The sequence below is a fragment of the Orbicella faveolata genome, unplaced genomic scaffold (assembly GCF_042242905.1).
Source record: "Orbicella faveolata isolate gen_17 unplaced genomic scaffold, um_ofav_v1 contig_14, whole genome shotgun sequence".
NCBI classification, from domain to species: domain Eukaryota; kingdom Metazoa; phylum Cnidaria; class Anthozoa; order Scleractinia; family Merulinidae; genus Orbicella; species Orbicella faveolata.
In genome coordinates, this window is record NW_028301541.1 from 16275509 (window position 1) to 16289448 (window position 13940).

At 37.9% G+C, this 13940-nt stretch overlaps 1 protein-coding gene across 1 annotated transcript; it reads right to left on the reverse strand.

Moving 5' to 3' along the window:
* Positions 1-401: 401 nt before the first annotated feature.
* Positions 402-10474, reverse strand: LOC110046807 (pyroglutamylated RF-amide peptide receptor-like). Its single transcript, XM_089286742.1, has 5 exons — positions 9638-10474; positions 4794-4944; positions 3934-4204; positions 2523-2762; positions 402-1634 (listed from the first exon to the last, which is right to left on the reverse strand). Exons 2-5 carry the CDS (start codon positions 4904-4906, stop codon positions 1218-1220), a joined length of 1041 nt encoding a protein of 346 aa, XP_089142868.1. The 5' UTR covers positions 4907-4944; positions 9638-10474; the 3' UTR covers positions 402-1217.
* Between the last annotated feature and the right edge of the window lie 3466 nt (positions 10475-13940).

Sequence of the window (13940 nt, forward strand, 5' to 3'; positions counted from 1 at the left end):
TGACAACCAATCACATATATTACCTAACTTTATAATTCATCAAAGACTTTCGCTCGAACACGATTGGTACAAACGCGTCACATGACTGAATATGCCCAGCTAAAACTGGGGAATATCCGAGTGATATTCTCCAATTTCAGGTCACTTCGTGTTGAGAAAAGATAGTAAAGGAAATCTAAATGAAATATTATAGGAAACATTAAAGGGAAGGATATCGATAATAAGGATAATAAGCACAATAGCCTCCTTATCTGTTCTTCGGAACTCACATTTTTTCTCGAACTTCACTCTCGGAACAGATAATGTCCACAGAAAAATTTCCCAGCATTTTTTCGCACCAAATGGAAGCTATTGTTTATATATACAGAAGCAGCGACAATATGCAACAACAACAACAAAAATACAACAAACACTTTTATTTCACCCCAGATCTAAAAACAATATATTATAATAATTATTGTTATAAATTAAAAACAAAATTGATAGGGGTGCTGGCTATCCATAATAGCGCAGGAGAGTGCAGGTGCTCGTGAACGAATAATAAACGCTAATTAATGCAAATACATGAATGATCATGCAGCTCTTACATGCACAACTTAAGCAGCTGTGATGATATTAAAGCCTGAAAAAATTCAGACTTGAACGGAATCAAGACCAATGGTCTCTGGGTTATTTATTGGTGCAAGACAACTGGGAGCTGGTTGCGTTGTCAGTTTGTAATGTACACACCCGTAGATGGTATATGCTATAATAATCACCTAATAAGCACTCCCCCCTATTCCAAATTCTTTAAGCAGCCTCTTTATACAAGCTAAGCGCACCCAAAGCGACAGTGACATTCAAGGCATTAACATTGAATAGACCGATTAGATTAATGAACTATAAATGAAGTCTGAACGCAATATTGAACATTATCAAAGTCCTTGAGTTAAAATTTCTGTTTTTCATCAAAGTACTGTGGCACATTGTGATATTTATGAAAAACGAAGAAACGCCCCCTCTTCCAATTAGCGAGCTCCCTTCTACTACCAAATGTAAATAGCCCCTCTTGGAGCTAAATTGAAGAATCGCAATAACCTTCCTGCTGGATCTATGAAAGGTAATACTCCTGTAAAGTTGCATACCCTGTGAGAGATTCCCTTCTCTTGCTGCTCAGAGAAAGAGATGGGAATTGCTATCTCGCAAGGCACTTTAAAGTGCTAACATTTATCATAACTTTATCTCTTCAATCTGTATAATGCCGTCGCATTTTCCTTTAACCAAAGAAAAGCAGCATTGAAAGAAGAAATGTTTTTGATTTTTGATGACTCCAAAGATGATGTCCCTGCCATGGAGGTTAAATGTTGTGGAAAAACTCGAGTTCGAGTGGATCCCGTGGAGGTGGTACAGCTACAACATAAGATTCCCTTTAGCTTCCCTCGGAAGTTTGTGTTGACCAGAGCGTACACAAATGGGTTGACAGCGGAACTGAACAGTATTAGCGTATGAGTAACGGCGTATACGTCTTCACTGATACTGAGAGATGCGTTACTGCCTAAGTTGTGCACAATTACGTCAGGCGCCCAACAGATTCCAAATATAGCAGTGACAGTTACCGCCATCAGAGTGACTCGTTTCCGCACTCTCAAGACGCCCTGTTTATAGAGAAATAAATCCACTTAAGATAGTAACAGATGAATGAGCAAAGTGGTTTTAACGTACGATTCCTGGGAACAGGATCTTTCGTGCATAAACCTGACGTATTCTCGAATTTACACAGTAGCATTACCCTAACGGTGTTAATAGAATAAAAGTTGGATTAAGGCAGAAAACTTTATGCGATAACACAGGGGAAATTAATTTGCGCCTTGTGTTGAAATCTTTATTGATATTAATTTGGAAGTGCGGTCCTGGACTACTCGCCTGGTAACTGACCGAGTGAAAATATAAATTCCTTTAAAAATAACGAATAATACCTGGATCACACACTGAACAAGCCTTTTAAGTATTCAGAGTATTTACAAAGGTGAAGACATTTCAAAAAAAGCAAAAAAAAAACAAAAAAAAACAGAAAGCATGATATTTTGTATGCGCCTGTTTTCATTGGTTACTGCACGATGGAGAGCATTCACTTAACAGTAACGCTCCCACAAAACGTTTCCAGAATGTTCGGGGCACTAGGATATAATCGAAAAAAACGTAGCTATCTGCAAGTTTTAATCATGAGCGTTCACTTGAATACTTCAGTAGTTATCGTCAGAGAGGCCAACGAAAATTGTTCACGTATTGATCTTGTTTCTTAAAGGAACTTTGTCACGGTTTGTGCATCTTGAAAATTTTAGCCAAAAATTTTCAAGGCTGTCGTTTATAATCGGTGTCAATCTTCTCGATCCTTAACCATCCTTGTTGCTTTACGGTATATTACTATATCTTTCGTGTCTTTCTATCTTAGTAAAATGTTATTTTTAGGTTTCCTTTAATTTATAGATACATTTGTAAGTGGCCAATATAACTCAGATTACGGTGACTGAAGAGCTCCTTACCCTCTGTTGGAAGGTTAGTTGATTGTCGGGATCATGTTTAAACCACAGGTTGCACACGATCCTGGAATACAACCCAGCCATTAGTACCATGGCCGCAATTACAATGGCTGACCAGTACGAAAAATAAACTTTGGAAATCCATTCTTCACTCCACGCACAGGCATTGTCCTTTACGTTTAAGGCTAGGAACACTGGTATGTAGACTATCAATGCGAATATCCAAGAACCGGGAATGATCACCTGAAACAGCGAAGCGTAAAACGATTAAGATAGCGACACAAATACTATTTTAAACCTGTTCCGTTAAGGCTTCTTTTAGAGATGCTTTTCAAGGAATAGCATTACGCATCACGCTGGTGATGAGTTAGATCAGTGGAACTGGTTTGAAAGCTTTCTTTGTAATTCTATAGTTCACAATTATTACCCGTAGTACTAGTCGAGGTTGCTAGTGGTTAATATTCGCCGAGCCGGCGACATTTCATCAAAAGGAATTGTAAAGTATTCTTGATTTTGAAACCACCTCGAGTTAAGACATTTTATGAATTTCATAGTTTTAATATCGCTAACCTATAAACAATGACACTTGAGCTGCTTTTAATTTTCGAAGTTGTTCTACATCTGAAGCGTGAACAAATCGTTTTATGCCGGTTTTCACCGATAACTTCACGCCTAAGAATAATAAATCTGTACTTGTAAATACTGCCAAGCCAAATCTTGTAGTTTTCTTTGTCTTATTGGGGACAGCACGAAGCACGTCAAGTCTTTGCCACCCTAGATCAGTATGGAGGAGGAAGAGCCTCAGCTGGGGTACTAAACTGAGACTATTCAACAGCAATGACAAATCAGTTCTTCCGTGCGGGGCAGTAACGTTAACCTGGAGGCGCACTAAGAACTTGGACTACATAATGCAGGTCTTAATGAACATCTGTCTCCGTCAGATTTTGCGCATCAGATGGCCAGAGCGTATGTATAACCAAGAACTCGTGCGAAAAATCGGGCAGGCACCCATCACCAGTACCATCAAGAACAGAAGGTGAAAATGGATCGTACATGAGCTACGCAAAGAGAAGACCGGCGTCACCCGCTAAGCCTTGGATTTGAACCCTCAGGGAAAAAGGAAAAGAGGAAGACCAGCTCTGGCATGGGCATGGATGGAGGTTCGTATTCAAGGCTCTAGTTCCAGAGGGAAGGAAAAGGAATACCTGAGTAATGGGGCAGCTGCCTCATAGACTGCCAAAATGTCTTCTTCAGTTACGGTACAAAACAAAGAAAGCATTTTGCTTATAGACCATTTTCACAAATGCCTAACTATTTCGAATTAATTTGAGTACCCAATCAGAATGAGTAAAAAACATATTCCACTGGTTCGGTACATACTAATAGTAATAATTAAACTTTGTCATTGACGCACCTTCAGTTTACGCTTGGTAAGTTTTCCTACGTTACCAACAGGATAGATTACTGCATAATATCGTTCAGCGGCAATTGCAGCCAAAGTAACCACCGAGGAAGTTCCAGCAATCCATGCGAGGTTTCCACCTGTTATTATTTTACATAAAACTGTTCCAGCTATCCCTTCTGGGTGGGTGGGAGTGATCTTGAAGAATGTCCCCGGTGTAATAAAGGTCGCATACAAGGCATCCGCTACAGCCAGGTTTACAAGTAGATAGTTGATGGGAGTCCTGTGGAATATCATAAATAAGATGAAGAGTAATAGAGGATATTACGTGCCCGCTTAAATATTATAATCGGCGCTAGTAGCAATGTAAATACTGTACTTGTAAACACACTTATATTATATTATATTGTATTATATTATGTCATATTACATTATACTATATTACTTATATATTATAATTGGCACTTGTAATAATGTAAATAATGCTCTTGTAACAATGTAAATTCTGTACTTGTAAACACACCTACATCACTTATATATTATAATTAGCACTTGTAAAAATGTCAATACTGTACTTGTAATCACACTTATATTACCTATACACAATAATTAGCACTTGTAACAATGTAAATACTGTACCTGTAAGCACATGCAGATAACAAATAAAATTTTAAAAAAATAATAATAATCGAAGAACTTTCAAAAAAATTAACCTGTTTATAGTTCTCTCAAACGTTCTCCCACGTTCACATCAGACTATGTAAATCACAAGCCAACAATTTCCTATTTCAGTTCACTGTTATTTAAAGTTAAAGCCTTCAGTAGTATTTTAAATTAACTTTGATAATTTAGTTATCTTGGTGTCAACATACCTCATGTTTCGATGTTTCTTTATGATCGCACAAACGAGACAATTTCCAACGATGTCTATCACGACGAGTACAGAGTGTACCGTTGCTATGGCAATGCCAGATGATTGAAGCATGACTGAATGTTGTCGATGTTACACAGTCGCGAAGCCTTCTAGGTTTAATTAAGAGAAAAGGAAGAATGAATTCCTTACAGCTTAGCTGATCACTGGTTTACTGTGAGAAGTAGTAAAAATGGAGAGGAAACATCGTACCTGAATTATTTGCCAAGTTATGGTTTGATAATTTTCTAACCACGTAACTTAGTGAAGAGGCACATCAGTTTTACGTACGCTACATTGTCTTTGTGTCAATTACAGGGGCCCACGTGTTTTAAAATGTATGCAGGTGTTTTCTGAGGGAGCGCCAATTATCGATATCAGCTAGCTTAGCTAGCGATTGAGTGGATTTGCCGCCATGTTGCATGGTCTCAGTCTTACTCCCAATGGCGCTTTTGTCTTCGCAAACCTAAAACAAGATGGCGCTCGCCTGATCAAAATACGTTCCCTAAAGTCTGAACTCGCCTAACAGGGGACTAGTATGTATTAAAAACCAACCAGTACTGTAATATAGACCACTGATGTACTAACATTTTATCACTGTTCTTACACTGAGTACGTATTAAAAGCCAACGACAAAATGATAAAGAGAAGCTATCTCGACAATTAGATTCAATTCCCGCCTTTTGGGTTTCTAAAACTACAGAGTCTTACCATTGTAATTTTCTCTTTAGCAAGAGTGAGTACAAATAAAGATTGATTATTGATTATTGGTTATGTATTGCTTATTGAAACATATGAAAACTGTCCACCAGGCAGGAATATTAAAAACAAAAACAAAAACAAAAACACAAAACAAAACAAAACAAAACAAAACAAAAATAAAAAAGATACAGAAACACACACACATACACAGAGAAATAAAAATAAGAAAAAACAAAGAAAAAAAAAAAAGTCAAACAAAAACAACAACGACAACCAACAAAAAAAATAGGTCCGCAAAGCGTACTTGTGTGAGCTTAGATTTACTTTTATTCCATTCAGTTGGAGAGCCAGTTTTAAAGTCAGTATTCGGGAGTTAAAGTGCTACAAGTGAATAGGCCATCACTAGAAAGATAAAGGTATAAATTTAAATAAACAAGGTAATATTGACTATTAGGTATCAACACAGGTAAGTTGTTATTAATTTTACTGAAGACTGTTCACAGATATCAAATTAACTTGTACATGTACTGTCAAGAGGGTTTGCTGTAATATCTAAGCCAGTTACATAATAAAGTCAGCAACTGAGAATTAAACAGTTGGTCCCAAATAGACACCTTGCCAATGGTGTCGATTCCACTGAAGTTCTGAATACGTTTTGTCATGACTGGAAAGAAATATTGTCATGTGGAATAAGAATAATCCATTTGCTTACAGGATGTAGGTTCTCTTGTTGATTGCCACCGTATCGAACGCTCAGGTCATAAAAGCCTACTGAATTCCTCCCATAAGACCTAGCGATACGCTACACGTAGACAAATGAATTCCGCCGACAACAAGTCCTCCAAGTAGCAAATTTAAACGAGCTATCATAAAAAAATAAAAAAAATAAATTAAAAAATAAAAAAAATATATAAAAATACTGTATCAATTTATTTGGAATTTGTTAGAAATTTATGTTTTATTCAGAGCTGTTCTAAAATATGATGATGGTAACGACAAATAACACCGTTTTAAAACAACAGACAGAACATATGTTCCAGACAGTTTGATAATGTGAATTGAAAACATCAACTGTCATCTGAAACCTAATTTACAATACCAAATGCTCGTAGAGTAGATTGACAGCTGACTTCAATATTTCGCAGAGGAAAATTAATTGTTTTTCATTGGAAATATGATTTAGTTGGTCGTCCATCATTCTACACCACTCTAATAGCTGGTTTTCACATGACGTCACTAAAATTCAAACTACAAAACTATTGATCCTCCTGAGATTAAACTTTAATGATGTATAAGAGCAGCTGAAAACTAATATTTATACAAATTTCTCCTCCGAATGGGTTCTTGGTTTTGTAATACACTACGCTTGAATTTCTAAGCTTTTGCGTGACGCGGCATTTACATGATGGCCTGGAGAGCTGTCATGATGGTTAAAAAGGTGACTTATTTCGGGGAATTTCGCTATCTGAACAGTGCGTGTTTTAAAAAAATATATTATTTTAATGTTTCAGAGTTCCTCGAGAGATAAATTCACGCTTTTGTAGCAAAACTCAGTGACAGATGCTTTTGTTGGTTGCCGGCCGCCATGTTGGTGCCCATCCGTATGGGCACCAGCATGGCGTCTCCATACAAATCTCTATAAATTTGGGTAAAAAATTTTTCCGCATATCTTGCATAAGAAAAATTGCCGTGACCAGAGTCTTGGCGAGAGTCTTTGCATATTTACCTTCTTTCATTTCCCAGATTCTGGACTTAAACCATTGAACGGTTTGGATTTTTATTTTGATCTATTTTGAATGGCGTGACACTGAAAACCAGCAATTAAAATAGGTGAATCAGAAGAATGGATAGGAACAGAATTGAGCATGTTTCGTTTGTTTTGCTTTCTTGTTTACGATGTAGCCTTTTAAATCAGTTTCCTTCACGAACGAATTTTAAATTGTACGGATTACGAAGTTTGCCTATATTTTCAGTGAACCCTGTCTTGGCTGAGTTGAGGATAAATACTTAAAATTTATTAACTTAAAGTTGGTGTGGGTAAATTATCGTCAGAGCAAAGTGATATAACTCCTACACGCGTGTAACACCGCGTGCATTTAACGTAAACCGTCATAGTCATATTCTTTCAGATTATCGATCAATAACGAAGCGCGCGAAGTCTAAAAATGGAATGCAAATTAATGGCCCTGCGAGAGTCAGACGGCACAAGCGTGTTCCGAGAGAAATAGGTGGAAAATGAACGCCAATTTTCGTTTTAAAAATTGTTTTAGGAGCACTTGCTCACGGGCTTGAAAAAGCGTCAAATCTTCCACCATTCAGTTTTGTTTGTCTGAGTTTGAGTGAGTTATGACGTCACTCGCGCGCTTCGCTATTGCTCATGTTGATGATATTGAGCGCGGTCTCATAGCTACAAAGGTATTCCCCTCGTAGATCACATTGCTGACCACAAAAAAGGAAAACTGTACAGAATGTTGGGCGGAAAATGCAAGGAAATGTATTGAACTTGACGAAAATATTGAAGAAAGTGCTGGAAAGACAAAAGTTTTGGTTACGAATGTAATCGTTCAGTCTTCATGCCAAATTGGTCTGACTCAAACAAATGCAATGAAAATATAAGGATAAATCATTTCGGTTGTTTGATTGTTCTCCACGCATGTCAAGAATCTCGTTTTCCTCACCTTTACAAGCTGCTGCGATCGCTTTTTTCTATGCTTTCGCTGTCGACATGGTGATTTGGTCCGCCTAAAATGATATCAAGAGTGATATTGTGCCTGATCTACAGGAAACACCATTTCTGTGTTAGCTATAAAAGACCGCCATGAAAAAAGTCGAGTAACAAAAAATATATATATTTATATATCGCATCAGAGGCAAAACGTCCTCCCTTCGGTCATTCAGGGAAAAAACACAAGAACAGTTGTGAATGTTTGTCCCCCCCCCCCCCCCCCCTCCCCCTATCGGGCGCTTCAGGGCTTTAAGGACAGTGAAAAATGCTGCCTGTTACTGGTGTTTCGGCAGCTTTTCTATAACGCTAAAACACATTCGATTTGCTAATTAAGGACCGAGGGTATAAGCAACAGTAAGTGGCCTTAACTGCTTCCGATAATGACCAACCTCCTGCTGGGAATCATGGTAGTTGTATTCATCAAAACAAATATCCAGTTCAAGATGTTGAAAAGAAACTGCCATGATCCTCTGCAGACGCGTCTCAAAGAGAAAATTAGCCATTGATATACTGTAATTATAGTAACAATAATGATGCGAAAATCACAGTGAAGTCCTTCGGTTCAGCACGTGGGTTTACATAAACAAAGCAAGAGGCAGTTTTTTGAGAAATGCGAGCTCGCTCTTCTCACGCCACTGACGCGGATTCAAAAGGTACAGGACTTTGATCTTCGAAAAGCAATTTGATTTAATTCTTCTCGGCCGCTTCTATGCAACAGTAACTACACTCCATACAGACACTATTTGCACTATTCTCATTTCATAGCCATTTAGCGTTCTGCGCAAGACGTGTTACATTTATCATACTCTTTCGCAGAAAAAAAAAGAGAGAAAAAACTGACAAACTTCATACAACATACGAGAACTCGCACAAGGAAAGCATTCGCCGATCAAGATCATGGGAACTATTATATGTGTGTGAAACGGTCCATTTTTTGCTAACATACCCAGCGTAAGCTCTGTATAACCACGGTAGCTGTCCGGAAACTACTGACACGTTTATACTACAACGCTGTAAATTTAGTTCGTAGCTTCTCTAAACTTTATGGTGAGTGTTAACTACTCCTGTTGACAAAAAATATTTATTCCTTGAACACACACACTAATAATGAACGGATGTCGAGCTAAACTAACAAGTTTTTATACTTAAGTAAATCTCAGAAAGTTCCACAAGCGTCTTTGAGTATATTTGGGTTTGCGGGACAATGCAGACTAATTACTAAATACTCTACATTACGACTATACCTGAAAGGTGACAGAATTAATAGAATTACATAAGCTGATTATGTAGCAGTGAGGTATGGCGATTGCGGGAGCGTCAAGTTCTGTTAAGTCTGTATATAAAACGACCATGCGTGGATGTAGATATTTAATACTTACTGTTGTAATGTAGTGATAAAACTACAACTGAAATACACTTGAGGTTAGAACAACAGTTAGCAGCAGTTCGCGTACTTATTCACAGTTGTCCAAAGCTTGTCCAAGGTCTTCTTTTCTACTCAAAAATTTACCTCTCCCCTCTACTTAAGTTGTTCTTGTTTCTCTACTTCCAGGCTGCTATGCGAATAATACTTAAACAGGTTTCTTTAGTAGTTATCCCTTAAGTCGCTATTACGTAGTTGATGACGTAGTACAATTCCAGACAGACAATATCAAGCGAATGAGTACCTTAAGGAGACCTACAGCATGTAGGCAATTAGGGTCAAAAACAGCTTTCTCATTCAGATCTTTAGTTGACGAGTACAGGAATTTACCTTCTCATTTAGCTTCAGTTAAAAAAAAAAAAAAAAAAAACCGAGTCTTAAGAAGACTAGAAAACTTGCTAATCGATAATCTGAAAACGTGCGCTAACGGGATGCGGGAATGTGGAGAAAAGCTGGCAGTTTTTACTGCCTGTTTTGCTCATATGCGCGAGTCAATACTGATGATTGAAATAACTTGTTTGTTCATAGGCTAGTCATAAAAGTATAAATATAAGTTATATAAGTTTTATAAGTTATATAAGTTAAATAAGTTATATAAGTTGTATATATAAGTATAGATATTTAGGCAGAATATGAAGGTTTACACAAACAATGAACTCCCTGCAGAAGGATCCAAAGGATGCAATCCCACCACGTGAATTTATAGACAAATACTGAATGAGAACAGCGGCGTGAACTTCTTACTGGTCCGACTTGATTTAATATGACGTTTCGGCTGTTCAACCTTCCTCAGATAAACGTTAAAAACTAAAAACTAAAAAATATTTACAATGGCTGCGTGTATCGGAGGTACAGGCCTATATAAGCAAGCTTATATAAGTATATATACTTATATATATATATATATATATATATATATATATATATATATATATATATATATATATAAGCAATTGTGGAAAACGAGGACGGACAACTTCGAGCGAAAAAAATATATATACAGTAAAAAATCTAAGAAATCTAAAAAAAGGTTTAAAAATTTAATAAAAATAGACGTTTCGGTCAAAGACCTTCATCAGTTGCAGTGCAAGTGAATAATAAATTACAATAACCTTAAATAAGTTTACAGTATAAAAAATGACATCATATTACAAAGATGATTACATAACAGGGCGTGGTAACACATGAAAACGAAAAAAATTAACCAATGATAAACAATCGGTGATTACTAAGCGAGATACTATGACAATGCGGTACAAAACTCAAAAGACACAAACCAAATAAGAATAAATAATCGAATATAATACAAATAAGATTAATATCAAAAAAGTAACGCGATTCGTCGAGTCAGCCGAAAGTGTGAAGGGACCCGCGTGTAAAATATTCAATGTTCAAAAAAGGCGGTCCCAAATTCCCCAAACAAAGCCCTTGAAACTATGCCGCGGCAAGGCACAACAGGCGCCCTAAACAGGGCCCTTAAACAACAATAATGTAATAAATTCCCCGATGGGGGCCCCTGAGAAAACCTAGCGCTAACAAAGCTAACAAGATCCAAGGTCAGGGCCTTTGAACACCTGAACTAAGATAACCGCCAAATTTGCAAGTTATTTTTGCGCTAATTGTAGTTTATTCTTTTTTTCGAGTGGAATTCCTGACGTTTGTTCAAGCCAAAAGGTGCCAGAGAGAACAACTGTGCACTCCAATATGCCTCTTTAGTGATTAAAAGCTTTTCGATGTTACTTGTATTGTTTGCATTTATCTGCACTTGATCAATACACTGGAAAGAAAAGTCGTTTAAGTCGTGCGGTGTTCTGTTGAAATGCACCGCTACCTCACAAGTCTTTTTCTTGGTCAGCATAGCAGACTTGTGGTTGCGAAATCTAACTCTAAAATCTGTTGTTGTAGAGCCTAACCTGAACTTCTCTGAAGTCATAGTTGATGCTCCTCGATCGATTGAGTTGAGCGCTTTACGAAATACGTTCTACTCAAAAAAAAAGAATTTGTATTGCTCCTGTTCTGCAGTTGAGCGCTTTCAAGAATGAATTTCCAAGTGAAGGGCATCGAGTATTCTACAAAAAACATCCCGCTGGCATCCAAAATGCGTACCTTCAAGCACTAATCGCGAAAACAGAATCCTTAATTCAACGTATGCGCTGGAGAGCTTTCTTTTTTCTCAACAGCACCAATGACACAACTAAAGAATCTTACGGATCGAAATCGAAACGGTCACCACCTCATGTAAAGGAGCTGAATGAATTTGAGCACTGTATGCTTGACATGATACAGTGAGTTGAATTCAAGACCAATACCTACTCTAACGATCCCCAGAAAAAGCTCAGTAAAGACTTAAAGGAAATACAGGAAGAAAACAACATTTTTGTGAAAGCAGACAAAACGACCAACTATTAAAAGACTGCACCCGAAGACTATGTGACACTTGTAAACAAAAACGTTACGAAGACCTACAAGAAGACAAACCCGAATGTGCCGGACATTATTACTCTAGAAAAAAGAGAATAGCCGAAAAAATCGAACTAGAGGACCGAATTGAAGTCTCAGCACCAAGGGACTCCTTCATTACACTAAAAGACCGCAAACCCGATTTCGTCAACAACACGACCTGCAGACTCATTAATCCAAGCAAATCTGAAATTGGCATTATCAGCAAAAACATCCTCGACCGCATAAACAAAGAAGTCATTCAAGCAACCAAGGTGAACCTGTGGAAAGTGCTAACAACACTATAGAATGGTTCAAGGCAATCCCAGAAAAGGAAAAGCACGCATTTATCACCTTTGACGTGTGCGACTTCTATCCATCCATATCTGAAGACCTTCCACTGAATGCATTAGATTATGCCTCCAAATTCACCACAACCACTCAACAAGACCGCCACATCATCATCCACGCAAAAAAAATCACTCGTCTACCACCAAAACTCTCCATGGACCACGAAGAACACAAGAGACATGTTTGATGTTACAATGGGCTCATACGACGGAGCGGAAACGAGCGAATTGATAGGAACTTACATGCCTTCCTTGATCGCATCCAAATTCAAAGATGAAGTTGGACTATACCGTGACGATGGTCTTGCAGTTTGCAAAGCCACCCCGAAGGAAATTGAAAAAACCAAGAGAGAAGTCAGCAATGTATTTAAATCAAATGGCCTAAAGATCACGATCGATGCCAACAAAAAAAAATTTTTCACTTTCTTGACGTAACCTTCGACCTCACAGACGGAAGATACAAGCCATACATGAAGCCCAACAACAAACCATAGTACGTCAACCGACAGAGCAACCATCCCCCAGCATTACTAAAAAACATACCACTCAACATCAACAAAAGGCTAACTAACATTTCATCCAGCAAAGAAGTATTCGAGGAATCAATTGCCTCTTACCAGCAAGCACTCAAAGAAAGTGGATATGATCACAAACTAGCATACAATCCAGAGCCCACTCCGAGAAACAAAAGAAAGAGAAAAAGGGACATTACATGGCACAATCCTCCTTTCGATTCAAACGTTAAAACCAACCTTGGTAGAAAGTTCCCTCCGTATCATCGATAAATGCTTCCAGAAAAACCATCCACTCTACAAGATTTTCAACAGACACACTCTCAAGCCAAGCTACTCATGTATGCCAAACATGAAATCCATCATATCGTCACACAACAAACACGTTCTTTCAAATGCAAATGCACCAACACCGCAACCTGACACCTGCAATTGTAGAAAAAAGTCTGATTGCCCACTAGGAGGAAAATGCCTCCAAGCTAAGGTCATCTATCAAGCCACAGTCAACACCGAGACAACACGTTGGACTAGCCACAAACTTTAAGGAACGCTACAGGAACCACAAAACATCCTCTCGACACTCGAACAGAAATCAAAGGTTCCCTGAGCAAGCTCATGGATGAATAGTTGACTTTTGCCTCTGTGGCAAAACGAGTCTTTGTGCAAAACTATTTGTATGAAAATACATGTCACCTGTACGTTCATTCTGTTGAAAATCAAGTCATTTTCATGTGAAATGTTTTGCACGAGCATTCGTTCTAAAATTGAGGCAAACACCACTCCGAAGTGGAAGTAAAGTCTGCATATGAGCCAAGTGGCATGAAGCGACTAGGAGTATTTCTACCACCACCAGATGGGATGCTAGTACTTATTTATACACCTGAGTGGAAAGAGGCATCATGAAAGTAAAGTATCTTGCTCAAGAACACAACACAATGTTCCCAGCCAGGGCTCAAAT

Excerpts from the sequence above, each read along its gene's own strand:
- LOC110046807 (XM_089286742.1), bottom strand. The coding sequence starts at position 4,906 with ATGCTTCAATCATCTGGCATTGCCATAGCAACGGTACACTCTGTACTC. Across the intron at positions 4,205-4,793 it reads AAGAAACATCGAAACATGAG|GACTCCCATCAACTATCTAC; the intron begins GTATGTTGACAC and ends GATATTCCACAG. Across the intron at positions 2,763-3,933 it reads TTACCAAGCGTAAACTGAAG|GTGATCATTCCCGGTTCTTG; the intron begins GTGCGTCAATGA and ends TCGCTGTTTCAG.